The sequence below is a fragment of the Stegostoma tigrinum genome, unplaced genomic scaffold (assembly GCF_030684315.1).
Source record: "Stegostoma tigrinum isolate sSteTig4 unplaced genomic scaffold, sSteTig4.hap1 scaffold_610, whole genome shotgun sequence".
Taxonomy (NCBI): domain Eukaryota; kingdom Metazoa; phylum Chordata; class Chondrichthyes; order Orectolobiformes; family Stegostomatidae; genus Stegostoma; species Stegostoma tigrinum.
Window position 1 is genome coordinate 13,404 of NW_026728548.1, and position 18,833 is coordinate 32,236.

Genomic DNA, 18,833 nt, shown 5'->3' on the forward strand with positions numbered 1-18,833 from the left:
CGGGAGGGAGGGAGGGCGGGCAGCGGGAGGGAGGGAGGGAGGGAGGGAGGGAGGGCGGGCAGCGGGAGGGAGGGAGGGAGGGAGGGCGGGCAGCGGGAGGGAGGGAGGGAGGGAGGGAGGGCGGGCGGGCAGAGGGAGGGAGGGAGGGAGGGAGGGAGGGAGGGCGGGCGGGCAGCGGGAGGGAGGGAGGGCGGGCGGGCAGCGGGAGGGAGGGAGGGCGGGCGGGCAGCGGGAGGGAGGGAGGGCGGGCGGGCAGCGGGAGGGAGGGAGGGAGGGCGGGCAGCGGGAGGGAGGGAGGGAGGGCGGGCAGCGGGAGGAGGGAGGGAGGGCAGCGGGCAGCGGAGGGAGGGAGGGAGGGCGGGCAGCGGGAGGAAGGGAGGGCGGGCAGAGGGAGGGAGGGAGGAGGGAGGGAGGGCGGGCAGCGGAGGGAGGGAGGGAGGGCGGGCAGCGGGAGGGAGGGAGGGAGGGCGGGCAGCGGGAGGGAGGGAGGGAGGGCGGGCAGCGGGAGGGAGGGAGGGAGAGCGGGCAGCGGGAGGGCGGGCAGCGGGAGGGAGGGAGGGAGGGCAGCGGGAGGGCGGGCAGCGGGAGGGAGGGAGGGAGGGAGGGAGGGCGGGCTGCGGGAGGGAGGGAGGGAGGGCGGGCTGCGGGAGGGAGGGAGGGAGGGCGGGCTGCGGAGGGAGGAGGGAGGGAGGGCGGGCTGCGGGAGGGAGGGAGGGAGGGCGGGCTGCGGGAGGGAGGGAGGGAGGGCGGGCAGCGGGAGGGAGGGAGGGAGGGCGGGCAGCGGGAGGGAGGGAGGGAGGGCGGGCAGCGGGAGGGAGGGAGGGAGGGCGGGCAGCGGGAGGGAGGGAGGGAGGGCGGGCAGCGGGAGGGAGGGAGGGAGGGCGGGCAGCGGGAGGGAGGGAGGGCGGGCGGGCAGCGGGAGGGAGGGAGGGCGGGCAGCGGGAGGGAGGGAGGGAGGGCGGGCAGCGGGAGGGAGGGAGGGAGGGAGGGAGGGCGGTCAGGGGGAGGGAGGGAGGGCGGTCAGCGGGAGGGAGGGAGGGAGGGCGGGCAGCGGGAGGGAGGGAGGGAGGGAGGGCAGCGGGAGGGAGGGAGGGAGGGCGGGCAGCGGGAGGGAGGGAGGGCGGGCAGCGGGAGGGAGGGAGGGAGGGCAGCGGGAGGGAGGGAGGGCAGCGGGAGGGAGGGAGGGAGGGCGGGCAGCGGGAGGGAGGGCGGGCAGCGGGAGGGAGTGGAGGTAGGGAGGGAGGGAGGGCGGGCAGCGGGGAGGGAGGGAGGGAGGGGGGCAGCGGGAGGAGGGAGGGAGGGCGGGCAGCGGGAGGGAGGGAGGGAGGGAGGGAGGGCGGGCAGCGGAGGGAGGGCGGGCAGCGGGAGGGAGGGCGGGCGGGCGGGCAGCGGGAGGGAGGGCGGGCAGCGGGAGGGAGGGAGGGCGGGCAGCGGGAGGGAGGGAGGGAGGGCGGGCAGCGGGAGGGAGGAGGGAGGGAGGGCAGCGGGAGGGAGGGAGGGAGGGAGGGCAGCGGGAGGGAGGGAGGGAGGGAGGGAGGAGGGAGGGAGGGAGGGCAGCGGGAGGGAGGGAGGGAGGGCAGCGGGAGGAGGGAGGGAGGGCAGCGGGAGGGCGGGCAGCGGGAGGGAGGGAGGGAGGGAGGAAGGGCGGGCAGCGAGAGGGAGGGGAGGGAGGGCGGGCAGCGAGAGGGAGGGCAGGCAGGGAGAGGGAGGGAGGGAGGGCGGGCAGCGAGAGGGAGGGAGGGAGGGAGGGCGGGCAGCGAGAGGGAGGGAGGGAGGGCGGGCAGCGAGAGGGAGGGCGGGCAGCGAGAGGGAGGGCGGGCAGCGAGAGGGAGGGCGGGCAGCGAGAGGGAGGGAGGGAGGGCGGGCAGCGGGAGGGAGGGAGGGCGGGCAGCGGGAGGAGGGAGGGAGGGCGGGCAGCGGGAGGAGGGCGGGCAGCGGGAGGGAGGGAGGGAGGGCGGGCAGCGGGAGGGAGGGAGGGAGGGCGGGCAGCGGGAGGGAGGGCGGCAGCGGGAGGGAGGGAGGGAGGGCGGCAGCGGGAGGGAGGGAGGGAGGGCGGGCAGCGGGAGGGAGGGAGGGAGGGAGGGCGGGCAGCGGGAGGGAGGGCGGGCAGCGGGAGGGCGGGCAGCGGGGAGGGAGGGAGGGAGGGCGGGCAGCGGGAGGGAGGGAGGGAGGGCGGGCAGCGGGAGGGAGGGAGGAGGGCGGGAGGGCGGGCAGCGGGAGGGCGGGCAGCGGGAGGGAGGGAGGGCGGGCAGCGGGAGGGAGGGAGGGAGGGCAGGGGAGGGAGGGAGGGAGGGAGGGCGGGCAGCGGGAGGGAGGGAGGGAGGGCGGGCAGCGGGAGGGAGGGAGGGAGGGCGGGCAGCGGGAGGGAGGGAGGGAGGGCGGGCAGCGGGGAGGGAGGGAGGGCGGGCAGCGGGAGGGAGGGAGGGAGGGAGGGAGGGCGGGCAGCGGGAGGGAGGGAGGAGGGCGGGCAGCGGGAGGGAGGGAGGGCGGGCAGCGGGAGGGAGGGAGGGAGGGCGGGCAGCGGGAGGGAGGGCGGGCAGCGGGAGGGAGGGAGGGAGGGCGGGCAGCGGGAGGGAGGGCGGGCAGCGGGAGGGAGGGCGGGCGGGCAGGCAGCGGGAGGGAGGGAGGGAGGGTGGGCAGCGGGGAGGGAGGGAGGGAGGGCAGCGGGTGGGAGGGCAGCGGGAGGGAGGGAGGGCAGCGGGAGGGAGGGAGCGCAGCACGAGGGAGGGAGGGCGAGCAGAAGGAGGGAGGGCGAGCAGAGGGAGGGAGGGCGGGAGGGAGGGAGGGAGGGAGGGAGGGCGGGAGGGAGGGAGGGAGGGCGGGCGGGCAGAGGGAGCGAGGGCGGGCGGAGCGAGGCGGGCGGAGGGCGGGCGGAGGGGCGGAGGGAGGGCGGGCGGAGGGGCGGAGCCGGAGGGAGGGAGGGACGGCGGAGTGGCAGGGGGGAAGGGAGTGGCAGGGGGATGGAGGGAGTGGCGGGGAGGGCAGGGGGAGGGAGGGAGGGGCAGGGGGAGGGAGGGAGGGGCAGGGGGAGGGAGGGAGGGGCAGGGGGAGGGAGGGAGGGAGGGGCTGGGCGAGGGAGGGAGGGAGGGGCTGGGCGAGGGAGGGAGGGAGGGGCTGGGCGAGGGAGGGAGGGAGGGGCTGGGCGAGGGAGGGAGGGGCAGAGGCAGTGACAGTTTCACTTGCTAGGATTCATGGAGTCAATCACTGGACAAGAGGCAGATTGCGGGGGAAGCGGTTTGTACGATAATCGACACGGCTACCTGGCTTTTCACTCCAGACAATTCACCCAAGCTATCTTTTAACTGGCAAGGCAGGATCCCAGCCTGGATCACTCTATGGCTGACAAAGCAATTAATCCGAGGCTGAATAACGAGGAAGCAAGGCCCTGCCGACGCAGGAATTCAGCAATAAAGACAGAAATTGCTGCAAAAGACTCAGCAGGTCCAGCAGCATTCACGGAGAGAAAGGAGAGTTACAGTTTCGGGTCCAGCGGCCCTTCTTGGAAGACCTTGGACCGTGCACCTTTGCAACAAGAGATGCCGCTTCCCATGGCTGAATTTCCTCCCTTCATGGGCCCACGTGGGTCAGAAGGAGAGGTCTGTCTGAACCCTGCCCCACGCGGAGGATCTCACACCACCACCACCGCCCGCCCCCCACCCCCCCACCCCGCCCCTGCCCCACCGACACAGCCTGCTGTCGAGCCCGGGTTGCTGACCTTTTTGTTGGTTTTGATGAGCTGGATGACCTCATAGTAAACCTTCCTCCAAAGCAGTTCCTCAGCCTTCCGCCCGTAGTCCACGGGATGGAGAAACATGAGCTTCACGCAGAGCTCCCTCAGCCTGTCAGGCAAAAAACAGGCATGGGTACACAGGCAGAGAGAGAGAGAGAGAGGCAGGCAGGGACAGACATAGACAGACATTTGGGCACACATACACAGAAGTACGGAGAGTGTGTGGGAGAGAGACACACACAGAAGATCCACAAAACCAAATCCACAGGCACAGAGAGACACCATTCAGACATTCACACAGAGGCGCCCTCCATTAGCGAAATCCACCCCAGAAACAAGAGCAAGGTGGAGGCCATCCAGCTCATTGGCTCTGCCCTGCCATTCAACACAACTGGGGCTGATCCTGGGCTTCCCCACTTCCTGGGCTGCCAATGTCCCCTGATTCCCCAAGACCAGCGCTCTGTGTGTATCCCCACCTTAAATGCATTCAACCACAAAGTGTGCACAACCCTGGGAGGCAAAAAAAAAGGACCAAGCGAAGGCATTCCTACTCACCTTGGCCCCAAACCATCAGGCCCTTATCCCAAGGTGGTCTGTGCACCCCAGCCCAGCCGTTCAAAATCTGATCCTCTAAACATCTGACCCCCTTCACTATACTCAGACTGTCTGGTAGATTTACTGAGGAGGTGACAAGCATCTGCCGTCTGAGCCACAAGCTGAAGCTGAAGACTGGGCCCAATCTGAAGCTTCAGCGAGAGCCCCCTTAGTGTTGCCGAGCCTTGGCCACCCAATCGACTCCAAGACCCCCTCACGCTGCGCACATGAAGGGCATGGACAGGGTGAATAGCCCAGGCCTTGACCCAGGGTAGGGGAGTCCAAAACTAGAGGGTGCAGGTTTAAGGTGTCCTGAGGGGCAACTTTTTCCACACAGAGGGTGGTGCGTGTATGGAAGGAGCTGCCAGAGGAAGTGGTGGAGGCTGGTACAGTTACAGCGTTTAAAAGGCACCTGGATGGGGACATGAACAGGAAGGGTTTAATGAACGCAGGCCAAGTGGGACTAGTTTAGTTTGGGAAGCCTGGTCAGCACGGACCAAAGGGTCAGTTTCTGTGCCGTACGGCTCTACCACTAGCGGGCGTATTTTTAAGGTGACAAGAGAAAGATCTTTCAATAAAAAGACATGACGGGCAATTCCTTTTAAACAGGGAGTGGTTTGTGTGTGGAATGAGCTTCCTGAGGAAGGGGTGGATGTGGGCACAGTTACAACGTTTAAAAGACATTTGGGTAAGTACATGGATGGCAAAGGTTTGGCGGATTAGGGGCCAGAAGCAGGCAGGCGGGACTAGTTTAGTTTGGGATTATGGTCGTCAGCAACTGTTTGGACTTAAGGGCCCGTTTCCATACTGCATGACCCTATAGCTGCTACGTAGTCAGCAGCCTGCTACAGGTTAATCTGTCGGCAGCAACAGACAGAAACTTTGTCTGGGAGGGCTTGATTATCATTTGGCTCAGTGATGGGTAAAGGAATTTCACCTCAGCTCTGCCTCAGGTGAGAGGCTCCTTATTTTGAAACTGCACCCCTTGCGATGAGATGTGCCTTTCTGGAGCTGCTCTGTCCGGTTTCTCTTGAAGTGAGGTGTTGCCGAGATATCCGCTCCATGGAAAGCAGAGCAAGGCGCCGTGGGTCTTTCTTCTCCCCCCACCACCAGCAAAATTAGACAGAAACAGCATGAGTGGGTGGAGTCAGGCTGACACAGACCCAGCCTTTTAGCTTTTGCTTTCACTTGTTGAAGTTGGGATTCCTCCCCCCACCACACCCACCCCCCCACCCCCCCGCAAAATCTCCAAAAGTTGAAGCTGCCAGTTACAGCTCACTCTCTGCTGTTGAAAATAAAATCTTGAGTTCTCTGTCTCTGCTGCCACATCATTCTGTCGGTGTTCCTTCTCCTGGACTGGAGGGGGTCATCACATGAGAGGGAAATCTGGTTTTGCTGAATCTGCCTTTGCCAAGGGTGTGTTTATGGGAGGCCATGATATTGGAGCTGCTGACAGGTGGTGGCTAAATAACGTTATTTTGTTAAGTATTTCGATAAGAGTTAATTATGCCAGTTTTTCCACTATGATGGAAGAATATACTGTGCTGTACTTTTCTATGTTCTATGTTCTAATATAAAGTGTGTTTCGCTGTGGCCAATCGAATCACATCTGGAACACAGCACCTCACACTTGCCATGAAGCAAAATAAAAGATTTGGGCTGTGCCCTTGGTATTTTGATTTATTACTGTCATGTGTACCAACATATACATTGTCTTACGCGCTATACTATACATGCACATCAGGGTACTAGGACGAAGTGCAGGTCAGGGTGCGACAGCAGCCAAGATAGCACAAAGAGAGATAAGAACCAGGAGCAGGAGTAAGCCATCCGGCCCCTCGAACCTGCCCTGCCATTTAATAAGATCATGGCTGATCTTTTTGAGACTCAGCTCCGCTTACCTGCCCACTCACCATAACCCTTAATTCCTTTACTATACAAAAATTTATCTAGCCTTGCCTTAAAAACAAACATTCAGTGAGGTAGTTTCAGCCACTTTACTGGGCAGGGAATTCCACAGATTCACAACCCTTTGGGTGAAGAAGTTCCTCCTGACCTCAGTCCTACATCTGCTTCCCTTTATTTTGATGTGATGCCCCTTAGTCCTAGTTTCACCTGCTAGTGGAAATAATGACCCTGCTTCCACTTTATCGATTCCCTTCATAATCTCATATTTCTATAAGATCACCCATCATTCTTCTGAATTCCAATGCAGAAAGCCCAGTCTAGTCTGTCTCTCCTCATAATCCAACCCTCTCAACTCTAGAATCAACCGAGTGAATCTCCTCTGCACCCCCTCCAGCGCTAGTATAGCTCTTCTCAAGCGAGGACACCAAAACTGCACACAGTACTCCAGGTGTGGCAGCTGCAGCACAGCCTCCCTGTTTTTAAACTCCATCCCTCAAGCAATGGCAGACAAAATTCCATTTGCCTTTTTAATCACCTGCTGCACCTGCAATCCCACCTTCAGCGATTCCTGCACAAGGACACCCACGTTCCTCTGCACAGCAGCATGCTCCAATTTTATACCATTTAAAACATAGTCCAATTTGCTGTTATTCCTACCGAAATGGATGACCTCGCACTTATCAACATTGTACTCCATCTGCCAGACCTTGGCCCACTCATTTAGACTATCTATATCCCTCTGTAGACTTTCAGTGTCTCCTGCACACTTTGCTCTATCATTCACCTTAGTGTCATCTGCAAATTTTGACACACCACGCTTAGTCCCCAACTCCAAATCATCTACGTAAATTGTACACAATTGCGGTCCCAACACTGATCCCTGAGGCACACCACTAGCCACTGACCGCCAACTAGAAAAACACCCATTTACCCCTACTCTTTGCTTTCTACTGGCCAACCAATCCTCTATCCATGCCAATACCGCGCAACTTTATCTTATGTAGCAGCCTTTGGTGTGGCACCTTATCAAATGCTTTCTGGAAATCCAGATACACTACACGCACAGGTTCCCCACTGTCCACCATGCAAGCAATGTCCTCAAAGAATTCCACCAAATTAGTTGAACATGGCCTACCCTTCGTGAACCCATGCTGGGTGTTCCCAATGGGACAATTTATATCCAGATGTCTTGCTGTTTCTTCCTCAATGATAGATTCAAGCATTTTCCCCACGACCAAAAGGTTAAGCAACTGGCCTGTAGTTACCTGCTTTTCATCTACTTCCTTTTTTAAACAGTGGCGTCACACTGGCTGTTTTCCAATCTGTGGGAACCACCCCAGAGTCCAGTGAATTTTGGTAAATACCTACTAGAGCATTTGCTATTTCCCCCAAAACCTGTTTCAGTACCCTGGGATGCATTTCATCAGGGCCAGGAGACTTGTCTACCTTTAGCCCCACGAGCTTGCCCAGCACTGCCTACTCAGTGATAATGCTAGTTTCTAGGCCCTCACCTCCTATAACCTTCTCGCCATTAGATTTCAGCATATTATTTGTGTGTTCCACTGTGAAGACCAACACGAAATAACTGTTTAATGTCTCGGCTATTTCCTCATTCCCAGTTATTAAATTGGCCTTCTCATCCTCTAAAGGACCAAAGTTTACCTTCGCCACTCTTTAACGATTTACATATTTATAGAAACTTTTGCTGCCTATTTTTATATACTGAACTAGTTTAATCTCATAATCTGTCTTACTTTTGTTTATAACTTTTTTTGTGTCCTTCTGTTGGCCTTTAAAGATTTCCCAGTTTCCCACTACTCTTTGCTTTTTTCAGTGTGATACCTTCCTTTATTTCCATAGACATCTGGCTCTCTCTTTTCCTACAGTTTTTCCTTATCACTGGAATATACTTCTGCTGAGCACTGTGAAAAATTGTTTTGAATGTCCTCCACTGTTCCTCAATTGACCCACCATAAAGTTTTTGCTCCCATTCTACTTTAGCTAACTCCTCCCTCAGTCCTTCATAGTCTCCTTTGTTTAAGCACAGGTCATAAGAACCGGATTTAACCTTCTCATGCTCCATCTGTATTTTAAATTCGACCATACTACGATCGCTCCTTCCGAGAGGATCCCTAACCGTGAGATCGTTAATTATTCCTGTCTCATTACACAGTACTAGACCTAGGTTCCATTACATATTGTTCAAGGAAATTATCGCGGATGCATTCAACGTTAACATTAAAGAGGTCCATTCAAAAGTCCAATTACAGCAGGGAAGAAGCTGCACTCGAATCTGTTTGTACATGTTTTCAAATGTTTTTGACTTCTGCCCAATGTAAGAGCGTGTAACTGGGGTGGGAGGGGTCTTTCATGACATTGGTTGCTTTCCTGAGGCAGCGGGAAGTATAGACGGACTGGGCTGTGTTCACAACTCTCTGTAGTTTCTCATGGTCCTGGGCAGAGCAGTTGCCATGAGCACGCTCTATGGTGCGCCCATAACTCTTGGTAAGGATCTTTACAGACACGCCGAATTTCCTTAGCCTCCTGACGAAGTAGAGGCGTTGTTGTGCGTTCTCGAGCGTGGTGTCAACGTGGGTGGACCAGGAGAAATTGTTAGCGATCACCACTCCCAGGAACATGACCATTCCCACCTCAGCACCATGGATGTAGACAGGGGGCTGCGCCCTCCACCCTGCTTCCTCTCATCAATGACCAGCTCCTTTGTTTTGCTGTTGTTGATGGAGAGATTGTTGTTTTTAAACACCGCGCTGTTAAGCACTTAGTCTCCTTTGAGCAGAGACCCGGGTCTTGGAGTTTAGAGGGGAGTTTGTTTGGGATTATGGCGTAGAGAGCGGAGCTGTGGTCGATAAGTAAGAGCCTGACGTAGGTATCCTTGTTGTCCAGATGTTCCAGGGATGAGCATAGGGCCAAGGAGATGGCATCTGCCGTGGACCTGTGTGCCCGTTAGAAAATTGCAAGGGATCACGGCACACCGGGAGGTTGGAGCTCTCGTGAGCTCTCAAAGCACTTCGTAGTGATGGAGGTCAGAGCCACTTGGCGGTAGTCACTGAGGAACGCCACATGGCTTTTCTTTGCCACCGGGACGACGGTGGTCGTCATGAAGCCGGTGGGGGACCTCAGGCGGTAGGTAAGGAGAGATTGAAGGTGGCTACAAACGCTTCCACCAGCTGGCCCACACACACAGGACCTGAGGGGAGGGACTCCGTCTGGGCCTTCCGTGGGCTAGCCCTTGAGAAGGCCAATCTAATGCCTGCGGCGGTGGCCGTGGGCACAGGTGCAGTGGGAACAGTGGGATAGGGTGACATCGTTTCACCGAGCTTCTGTCCAAAGCGAGCGTAGAATGCACTGAGTTCTCCAGGGCAGCGGCGTACTGTAGCTCACAATCATGTTCGCCTTCTGTATCTATGACACCACGCCAGCCTTGCCACGGGCGACGGGTGCCCGTGTGGTTAGTCTAGGTCTCAAGCTTAGTTCGGCCTTGCCCCTTTGGCGTCCCGGATGGCCTTTCAGAAATAGTATCAGGATTTCCTGTACAGGTCAGGGCTGCCAGACTTGAACACTTCAGACCAAGACTTAGGTAAGGAACGGATCTCGCGGTTCATCCAGGGCTTGGGGAACATTCAGGTGGAAAGTCTTTGGGGCGCAGTTCACCTACATACTTCCGGTGAAGTGCGTGACGGGACTGGCATATTCTGGCTTCTGAGTTCTTGAATACGGCCCCGACCGCCGACTCTAAGCAGTCCCAGAGAAGCCCTCTTCCCAGTGCCTGTGGCCAACGTGGCACGACTTTCTGTACAGGGTCCACACGCTTCCATTTCTGCTCTCTCGCCAGGAGGAGCAGCACACCATTGTGATCTGATTTTCCAAACTGTGGAGGGTGGTGCTAGTGGTGACTGGAGGGCAGGGGAGGAATTGTACGTTTGTGGAGACCCGAAACGTCGGCTTTCCTGCTCCTCTGCTGCATTCCTCCAGCTCCACACAGTGGTATCTCTGACGCCAGCATCAGCAGTTCTTACTATCTCTTCACCCTGTCAAGACATCTCAGGATCTTACAGGTTTGAATATGATTCCTTCTCATTCTTACAGAACTCCAACAATCAACAGACAGAGATCGTTTCCATTTTAAAACCAAAGCCAACAAATCCCTCCTTCAACAAGGAGCCTAAAACTGCACACAGTACTCACAATGTGGTCTCACCAATGCCTTATGTAGTTACGCCAGGACTTCCAAACTCTCCCTTGCCCTCTCCCCACCCTTTGTAATAATAGCACCGACCCCCCATCCCCTCACCCCCCCCACCACCCCACGACATACCTGTTCCGCAGGCTGATGTTTTCGGGTTTAAACACCTCACGGTAAGCAGTCTTGTTGCAAACGATGACATCGAGTCGATGAACAGCCTCCACCACAGCCCTGCCGAAACCAGAACAGCGATTTACAGCAGCCTGTGCACCCACTGTGTCTATCACCATATCGTGTTTCAAACACTGACAGCGTCCGCTCCCTGGCTGCCAACCCCGCCGAAACATCTGCTCCCCCAGCACTGACCCCCTCCGACAGTGCCCACTCCCTTGGCATTGACCCTCCTGGCCACGACTGCTCCCTCAGCACTGAGGCACTCCGACAGTGCTGACTCCATCAGCTCTGACGCTCCTGACAGGGCTCGCTCCATCGGTGCTGACCCACTCCAGCGCGCCCTTGATGCTGACCCTCCAACAGGCAAATCTCACGTAACTACGGGAATCACAGTCAGCCTTGAGTGAGAAAAACCAGGCCCGGACTCAAACAAGCACAATGTAAATGCTGTCCTATCAGTCTCAGAACATTGACGGTGTAAAGCCTGGTGTAGCCCTGGGCCACAGACTAAAAGCATGCACCCACCCAATCAAAACAGGGAAGCAAGCCGCCAGCTCCGCTCTCTGGCCTGGTCTGAGCCAACGAACCTTTGCTGGGATACCAGTAGCATGAGCAGATGCTGTTTCTGGGGAGTGAAGGGGCTTTCCATATTAGGCAGGGAACTCTGAGGAGACATGAAACATTCTGCTGGACATCCCCAATGTTTCTATTGTAAAAACAGTCGATAAACAACACAGGTTACCCAAATGCCATGGCAGCATAGCCTTCGTGCCCCTCAACTCGATGGACAGAAGCTGGGCAACTCTCCAATCTGTCAAATCTGTTTCATAATAAGTCAACTGTCCTGTCCCACACTCTCCTGCTTGAAGGTTCAAAGTAACCAGATCACCCTGCTCAAGAGAATTGACAAGAAGCTACTCCTCGCCCACTTACACGCCCGGGCTCCCCTCGCAATGCTCAGTCTTTCCCGCAGGCCCTCCAGCACCGTATCCTCGTGCTGCCCACACTGGCAGACTACGGCACAATGATAGGAGAGATTTCCGTTTTAAAGAAGGATGGAAAACAGGAGATCGGACAGAAGAGCTGTATTCCCACCCCATATTTCACACGCAGTCTCAAACAAGGAAATTGGTCAAGCTCATCAAGAGGATGGGTGGACAGTTTCCTAATCCAATTCTTAGACAGAAATTCCAAACAAACTGTGCTCACCTCCACACAGACACTGACCATATCCACCAGATTTTCACTCAGCTTTCTTTCAACTCTGACACATTTTGCTACACTATCTGGAGGAACAGCACTGGGGTCAGTGCTGGGGGAGTGGGAACTGTCAGAGGGTCAGCACCAAGTCAACAGGCACTCAACAGCGATGTGATCATTGCCCAGAATAACTACGTTCTTAGCAACAGTGGCTGAGACAGCAGAGAGGAATCCCCATCTCCCCATTCTATCCAAAAGCGATTGTGGGACCTTTTTTCAGACTAGAAAACAATCGTGTTTCAAGTCGCTGTCTCAAAGCACAGACCAGATGACAAGGAGACTGCATACCCTCAACCTGCCATCGCCGAGGTACACAGGCTGCCTCAGAGACCCTCTTTCTCCTCCTCTTCTGTTGTCCACAGTCACCCTCCATCCTCTTTGGTCCAACAGCTTCCCCCCTCACAAACCTACCCCCTTCCCGGCCCCACCAAACCCTCAGGGGCCCCTCCATTAGGCACAGGGCACCCCCAGCCAAGGTCTCTATTGGCATCAGGAGTGCTCCCCTCCCCCACAGTGGCCACAGTACGCACTTATTGGCCTCAGGACCCCACAACTGGCTGCAGTTCTTCCCTTTACTTGCCTCAGGAACCCACAATATTACCCTCAGCACGATCCCCCTCCCTCCCCCAACCAAATGGCCTTAGTATCCACACGCTGACTTCAATCTCCCTCCCCCACATTGGACCCGAGATAGCCCCCAGCTTGGCCTAGGACCCCACCCCCGTTGGCCCTCAGGACCGATTCCCCTCTCGCCCCCTGTCCCTCTGCCCCGGGTCCCAGGCCCCGGCCTCTTACCGGTACAGCCTCTTGGTGTGGAGGAGCTTGGCGTCGGGCTCGGCGTCGGCCTGGGCCTCAGCCTCGGGTTCGGCGGCGGCTCCTGCCGGGGTGTCGGGGAGCTCCGGGTGGCTCATGGTTCTGGATTTCTCTCTCTCCGCCCCCCAGCCGGCCCACTTCCCCGGGGTTTACTCCCTCCCTTCGCCCCCACCCAACCCTCCCCCCCCCGCCCCCGGGGCCGCTCCTCCTCAAACAGGCTCCGGGCCCGAGCCCGAGGCCGCCATCAGCCGCAAATCTCGCGAGAGGGTCCCGGAGCCCACCCCCTTGACCTCTCGCCCGTGACCCCTGACCTCAACGGCCGGCCCGGCGCGCACAAGCCCCCGCCCCTTGATGGCGCAGAGGCCCCTCCCCCTAGCAACAGCCTGGGGGCCCCCAACAACGACTTAGCCCCGCCCCCTGGCAAAAGTCTTGACGACAGCTTGACATCTGACCCCTCCCACAAACCCTAGATGTCCTTCCCCCCTGAAAAAAGCCTGACCTATGACCCCCTCACACAACCCTTGACCCCTGCCCCCTGACAACAGCCTAACCCTTGAGCCCTTGCTTCCCACAGCCCCATCTCCCCCTGCCCCTGACAAAACCCTGACCCCCTCCCTCGGTCCCAACCTACCCCTAATCCCGCAACACCCCACAATACCTACTCCCTATCCCCAAAAACCCTCCCGATCACCAATGTCACTTCACCTGCAGTACCAACTCAATCCCTCCACACCCATCCTATCTCTGTCACTTCCAATTCCCACACCCCCTCCCTAACTCGGTAACCCCAAACAGGCCCCGACACCCCCTCCCTATCTCTGTCACCCCCTCCATCCCCCTACACCCACTCCCTATCTCTGTCACCCCCTCCAGCCCCCTACATCCCCTCCCTATCTCTGTCACCCCCTCCAGCCCCCTACACCCCCTCCCTATCTCTGTCACCCCCTACACCCCCTCCCTATCTCTGTCACCCCCTCCAGCCCCCTACACCCCCTCCCTATTTCTGTCACCCCCTCTAGCCCCCTACACCCCCTCCCTATCTCTGTCACCCCCTCCAGCCCCCTACACCCCCTCCCTATCTCTGTCACCCCCTCCAGCCCCCTACACCCCCTCCCTATCTCTGTCACCTCCTCCATCCCCCTATAGCCCCTCCCTATCTCTGCCACCTCCTCTAGCCCCTACTCACCCTACAAGTTCTCTGCTCCCTCCAATTCTGCCCTCCCCTGCATCCCCCAACTGCTCCTCCACAACACCCCCCCCCCCCCCGCCGCCCTGTCGTGGGTATGCCTTCATCTGCCTGGGGCACTTTACAATGAGTTACCTGCCTAAACCAGAACATTTGACCGATTTTCATTTCCATGACATGTGTCTGACATCTCCCCACGTGGCTTGCGGAGGGTGGAGCGGGTGTCAGAGTTTGTCTGATATCACTCCCTCTGGGGTGAGTGAATGCATTTTATCGCATTGACGGCGCTACAGAAATGCAACATGTGGTTCAAATGCAACAGCTTTGGATCGAGTCATGCGCCCGGAACGGTTTCCACAGGGATGGTGGCCAGTCACCATGGATACGCAGATTGGAATGCGATTGGCAAATGAACCAGAGTGAGCATGAGAAAATATTTATTTTCGCAGGGAGGTGTTCGGATCTCGGGTGTGTTTTGTGAGAAATTTAACAGCCTCAAGCCAGGACCGGCAAATAAATGTAGATTCTACCTCCAGCTCCGAGACAGGAATTCCTTAACAGGCATATCGATAATGTCACTGGACTCGTAATTGAGAAGTTCTGGACCCGAAACGTCAACTCTTTTTTTCTCCTCCACAGACGCTGCCAGGCCTGCTGAGCTTTTCCAGCAACTTTGCTTTTGTTCATAATCTAGAACTTACTATTAACACCTATCTTGCATCTCTATCACTCCACTACTATTATGAGAATTCCCTCAGTCTTTTGCTCTGGGCCCCTTCCCATCACTCTCTTTTTTTCCGGCTCATACCGGACTTGAAATGTCAGCTCGGTTTCTCTCTCCACAGACCTGTCGTGTTTCTCCAGTGCTTGCTGTTTTCAATGTCAGATTTCTAGCATCCGCACGACAATGTCATTATTTGCTTAACAGACAGCCTTTTTACAAGAAGGCATGCCCTTCACAACGCAACAGGGCTTTCGGAAGAGTGGGGTTTGGGGAGTTGCAGGTAGAAGGAGACATTTGGCATGCTTGCCTTTATTGGTCAATGCATTGAGTACAGGAGTTAGGAGGTCATGTTGCGGCTGTAACCGGACATTGGTTCGGCCATTTTTGGAGAATTGCGTGCAATTCTGGTCTCCCTTCTACGGGAAGGACGCCGTAAAGCTGGAAAGGGTTCAGAAAAAAATTACAAGAAAGTTTGAGCTATAGAGTGAGGCCTATTAGGTTGGGGCTGTTTTGCCTGGAGCGTCAGAGGCTAAAGGTTGACCTTGTCGAGGTTTATAAAATCATGAGGGCCATGGAAAGGGGGAATAGTGGAGGTCTTTTCCCTGGGGTGGGGGAGTCCAAAAACTAGAGGGGCATTGATTTAAGGTGAGAGGGGAACGATATAAAAGGGACCAAGGGACAACTTTTTCATGCAGAGGGTGGTGTGTGTAAGTCTCGGTAGAAGTATACTTGGAGTGAGACAATTACCTGAGAGTGGAATTTATTGAGAGACTAAAGGGGCACCCTGGGTGAGGTCTGAAATACTCCTATAGAGGAGAAAGACATTGAGGTAAACACAATTAAGAGAAGCATAGATAATATGAATCTCTTCCCAGGCAGACATATCAAAGAGCTGAGTGCACAGGTTTAAGGTGGGGAGCAAGCAGCTTTGATGAGATTGGAGGGGGAAAAGAAATTTGCACCCAGAGGGATATGGAACTGACGGCCTGAAAGGGTGGAGAAGGTAGAAACACTCAACATCTAAGCATCTGGATGAGTACTTAAAATACCAGGGCACAGGTTGTAGCCAAAGTGCAGATAAATGGGATTAGTGTAGTTTGATGTTTTGGTTAGCACAGACATGGTGGGCCAAAGGGCCTGTTTCTATGCTATGTGATTGATTGAATGTATGGAAGGAGGCGAAGTTGTGGAGGCTGGTACAACCACAACATTTCAAAGGCATCTGGATGGGTACATGGATAGGAAGGGTTTAGAGGGATATGGGCCAAATGCCGGAAAATGGGACTGGATTTATACAGGACATCTGGTCGGCGTGGACGAGTTGGACCAAGGGGACTGTTTCTGTGCTGCACATCCCTATGAACTCAGTGAATCTCTGAGCTGAGGATTTAGGGTCTCGAGGCCGCTGTGGAGTTCTGACACTGCTGTGCACTTGCTGAGAAGCCAATCTCATTCCTCCACGTCCACCACGTCTCTCCCCCAAACCTCAGAGTTATCTCAAACAGGAAACATGATGGGAGAAAAAAACAATGAGACCCATTTCAAGAATAAAGGGGCACAGGATACCCTGGACTGTGTGTGCCAACGTGTACTAGCCTGGGTCCAAATGTTGGTGTACTGTGAAAGTCACATTCAATGAACCATTCACTAAACACCCCAGCATTGCAGGTAATAGAATCTCAAACTCTGGAGGAAGCCAGTTCAAACATTAGCCGGACAAAGCCAAGCATTTCAAAATCAGTTGCTCAGTTATCAATGCTTCATTCCCTACTCATTACAAACTACCCAGGGATTAATCCATATATATACACACAGAACACTGGACCTGAAATGTTAGCATTTTGTTTCCTTCACAAATGCTGCAGGACCTGCTGAGCTTTTCCAGCAACTTTGTTCCTGATTTACAGTATCTGCAGTTCTTTCGGTTTTATTGATCCATGTATCCTTTTTGTTGAAGTAATTTCTAATCTGTGCCCACATCATCGAGTCACGTAATGTGGTCCAACTTGTCCATGCTGACCAGATATCCTAAACTAATCTAGTCCAATTCAGAGCCTTACAGATGTACAGACCCTTTGGTCCAACTCATCCATGCTAACATCCTAAATTTATCCAGTCCCATTTGCCAGCATTTAGCCCATATCCCTCTAAACCTTTCCCATTCATGTACCCATCCAGACTCCTTTTAAATGTTGTAACTGTGCCAGCCTCCACCACTTCCTCTGGCAGCTCGTTCCAGACACGCACCACCCTCTGCATGAAAAAGTTACTCCTTGGGTCCTTTATAAATCTTTCCCCTCTCACCTTAAACCTGTACCCTCCAGTTTTGGACTCTCCAAGCCTGGGAAAAAGACCTTGGCTATTCACTTCTATCCATGCCCCTCATGTTTTTATAAACCTCTATAAGGTCACTCCCTCAGCCTCTGACACTCCAGGGAAAATAGCCCCAACCTATTCAGCTTCTCCCTGTAGCTCAAACCCTCCCACCCCGGCAACATCCGTGTAAATCTTTTGTGAACCCTTTCGAAGTTTCACAATGGCTGTCCTATAGCGAGGAGACCAGAACTGAACGCAATTTCCCAAAAGTGGCCCTAACCAACGTACGTCAACATATTTTTTATTGTATTCAGTAAGTGATAAATTCACTCTTTTGTTAACTCAAGAAATTTTAATTAAATTGAATCCTTTTGAGACTAAATTCCTTTGGTCCATGAGAAATGGACCCAGAAAGAAAGGGATTATTTTTAAATTAACTCTTGCCACCAGCAGTAGGGGTAGGTGAAGATATGCCCGTTTATCCATCCACACCTAGGAGTTTCGTGATTTTGAGGTCTCCAACCTGGAACTGAAACATAGTAGGAAATCTCTCGTACAGTTGGGATTTTGCACTAGAACATAGAACTGTGTAGCACAGGAATGGGCTCTTTGATCCTCAATGTTGTACCAAATATGACACCAAACTAAACTAACCCCTTCTGCCTACTCTTTGCCCATATCCATCCACTCCTTGCATATTCAGTTGCTTTTCTAAAAGCCCCTTAAACACCCCTATCTAAGTCCAAAGATGTGCCGTCTAGGTGGATTGGCCATGCTAAATTGCCCGCAGTGTTCAGGGGTGTGTGGGTTATAGGGGGATGGGTCAGGGTGGGATGCTTCAAGGGGCGGTGTGGACTTGTTGGGCCGAAGGGCCTGTTTCCACACTGTAGGGAATCTAACTTAGACAGGTCTTGGTAGGATCCTGGGGCTTGTTGTCAAACAGAGAGTCCTGGGGATGCAGGTATATTGTTCTTTGAAGCTTGCGTCACACGTAAATGGGGTGGCTAACATGGCATTTAGCTCACTTGCCTTCATTGCTCAGGGTGTTACGTTTAGGAGTTAAGATGCCCTGTTGAAGTTGTACAGGATGTTGGTGAGGCCACTTTTGGAGCACTGTGTCCAGTTCCGGCCACCCCGTTACAGGAAGGCTATTATTAAGTTGGAGAGGGCGCATAAAAGCTTTACCAGGATATTGCCAGGACTGGAGGGTTTGAGTTATAACGACAGGCCGAGACTTTTTTCACTGGAGTGGCAGATGCTGGGGCGGGGGGGGGGAGGGGGTGACCTTATTGAGGTTTGTAATAATGACGAGGGGCGTAGATAAGGTGACTAGACACAATCTTTTTTCCCCCGAGGGTGGGGGTGGGAGTCCAAAACTAGAGGGGCATAGGTTTATAGCGAGAGGAGCAAGATTTAAAAGAGATTTGAGGGGCGATCGTTTCAGGCAGAGGGTGGTGCGTGCCTGGAACAAGCTGCCAGAGGAAGTGATGGAGGCTGGTACAGTTCCAACATTTACCATTGGGCAGGCACATGGACAGGAAAGCTTTAGAGCAAACGCAGACAAATGGGACTGGTTCACGTCACAGAATCCCTGCAGTGTGGAAACAGGCTCTTCAACCCAAACTCAGAATATCCCCCAACACTACGGGACAATTTAGCACGGCCAATCCACCCTAACCCGCACATCCCTGGGCACTACGGGACAATTTAGCACAGCCAATCCACCCTAACCCGCACATCTCTGGGCACTACGGGACAATTTAGCACGGCCAATCCACCCTAACCCGCACATCCCTGGGCACTACGGGACAATTTAGCACGGCCAATCCCACCCTAACCCGCATATCTTTGGACTGCCGGATGAAACCCACGCAGACATGGGGAAAACGTGCAAACTCCACACAGACAATCGCCTGAGGCTGGA

General features: G+C 55.5%; 1 protein-coding gene across 1 annotated transcript; it reads right to left on the reverse strand.

The window, feature by feature from the left end:
* Window positions 1-3,681: 3,681 nt before the first annotated feature.
* Window positions 3,682-12,834, reverse strand: LOC125449789 (nonsense-mediated mRNA decay factor SMG5; the record flags this gene model as incomplete). The annotated part of the gene is made up of 3 exons (XM_059644248.1): window positions 12,666-12,834; window positions 10,569-10,667; window positions 3,682-3,839 (listed from the first exon to the last, which is right to left on the reverse strand). Coding segments are annotated over exons 1-3 (373 nt in total), but the record flags the coding sequence as incomplete, so codon positions are not given.
* Between the last annotated feature and the right edge of the window lie 5,999 nt (window positions 12,835-18,833).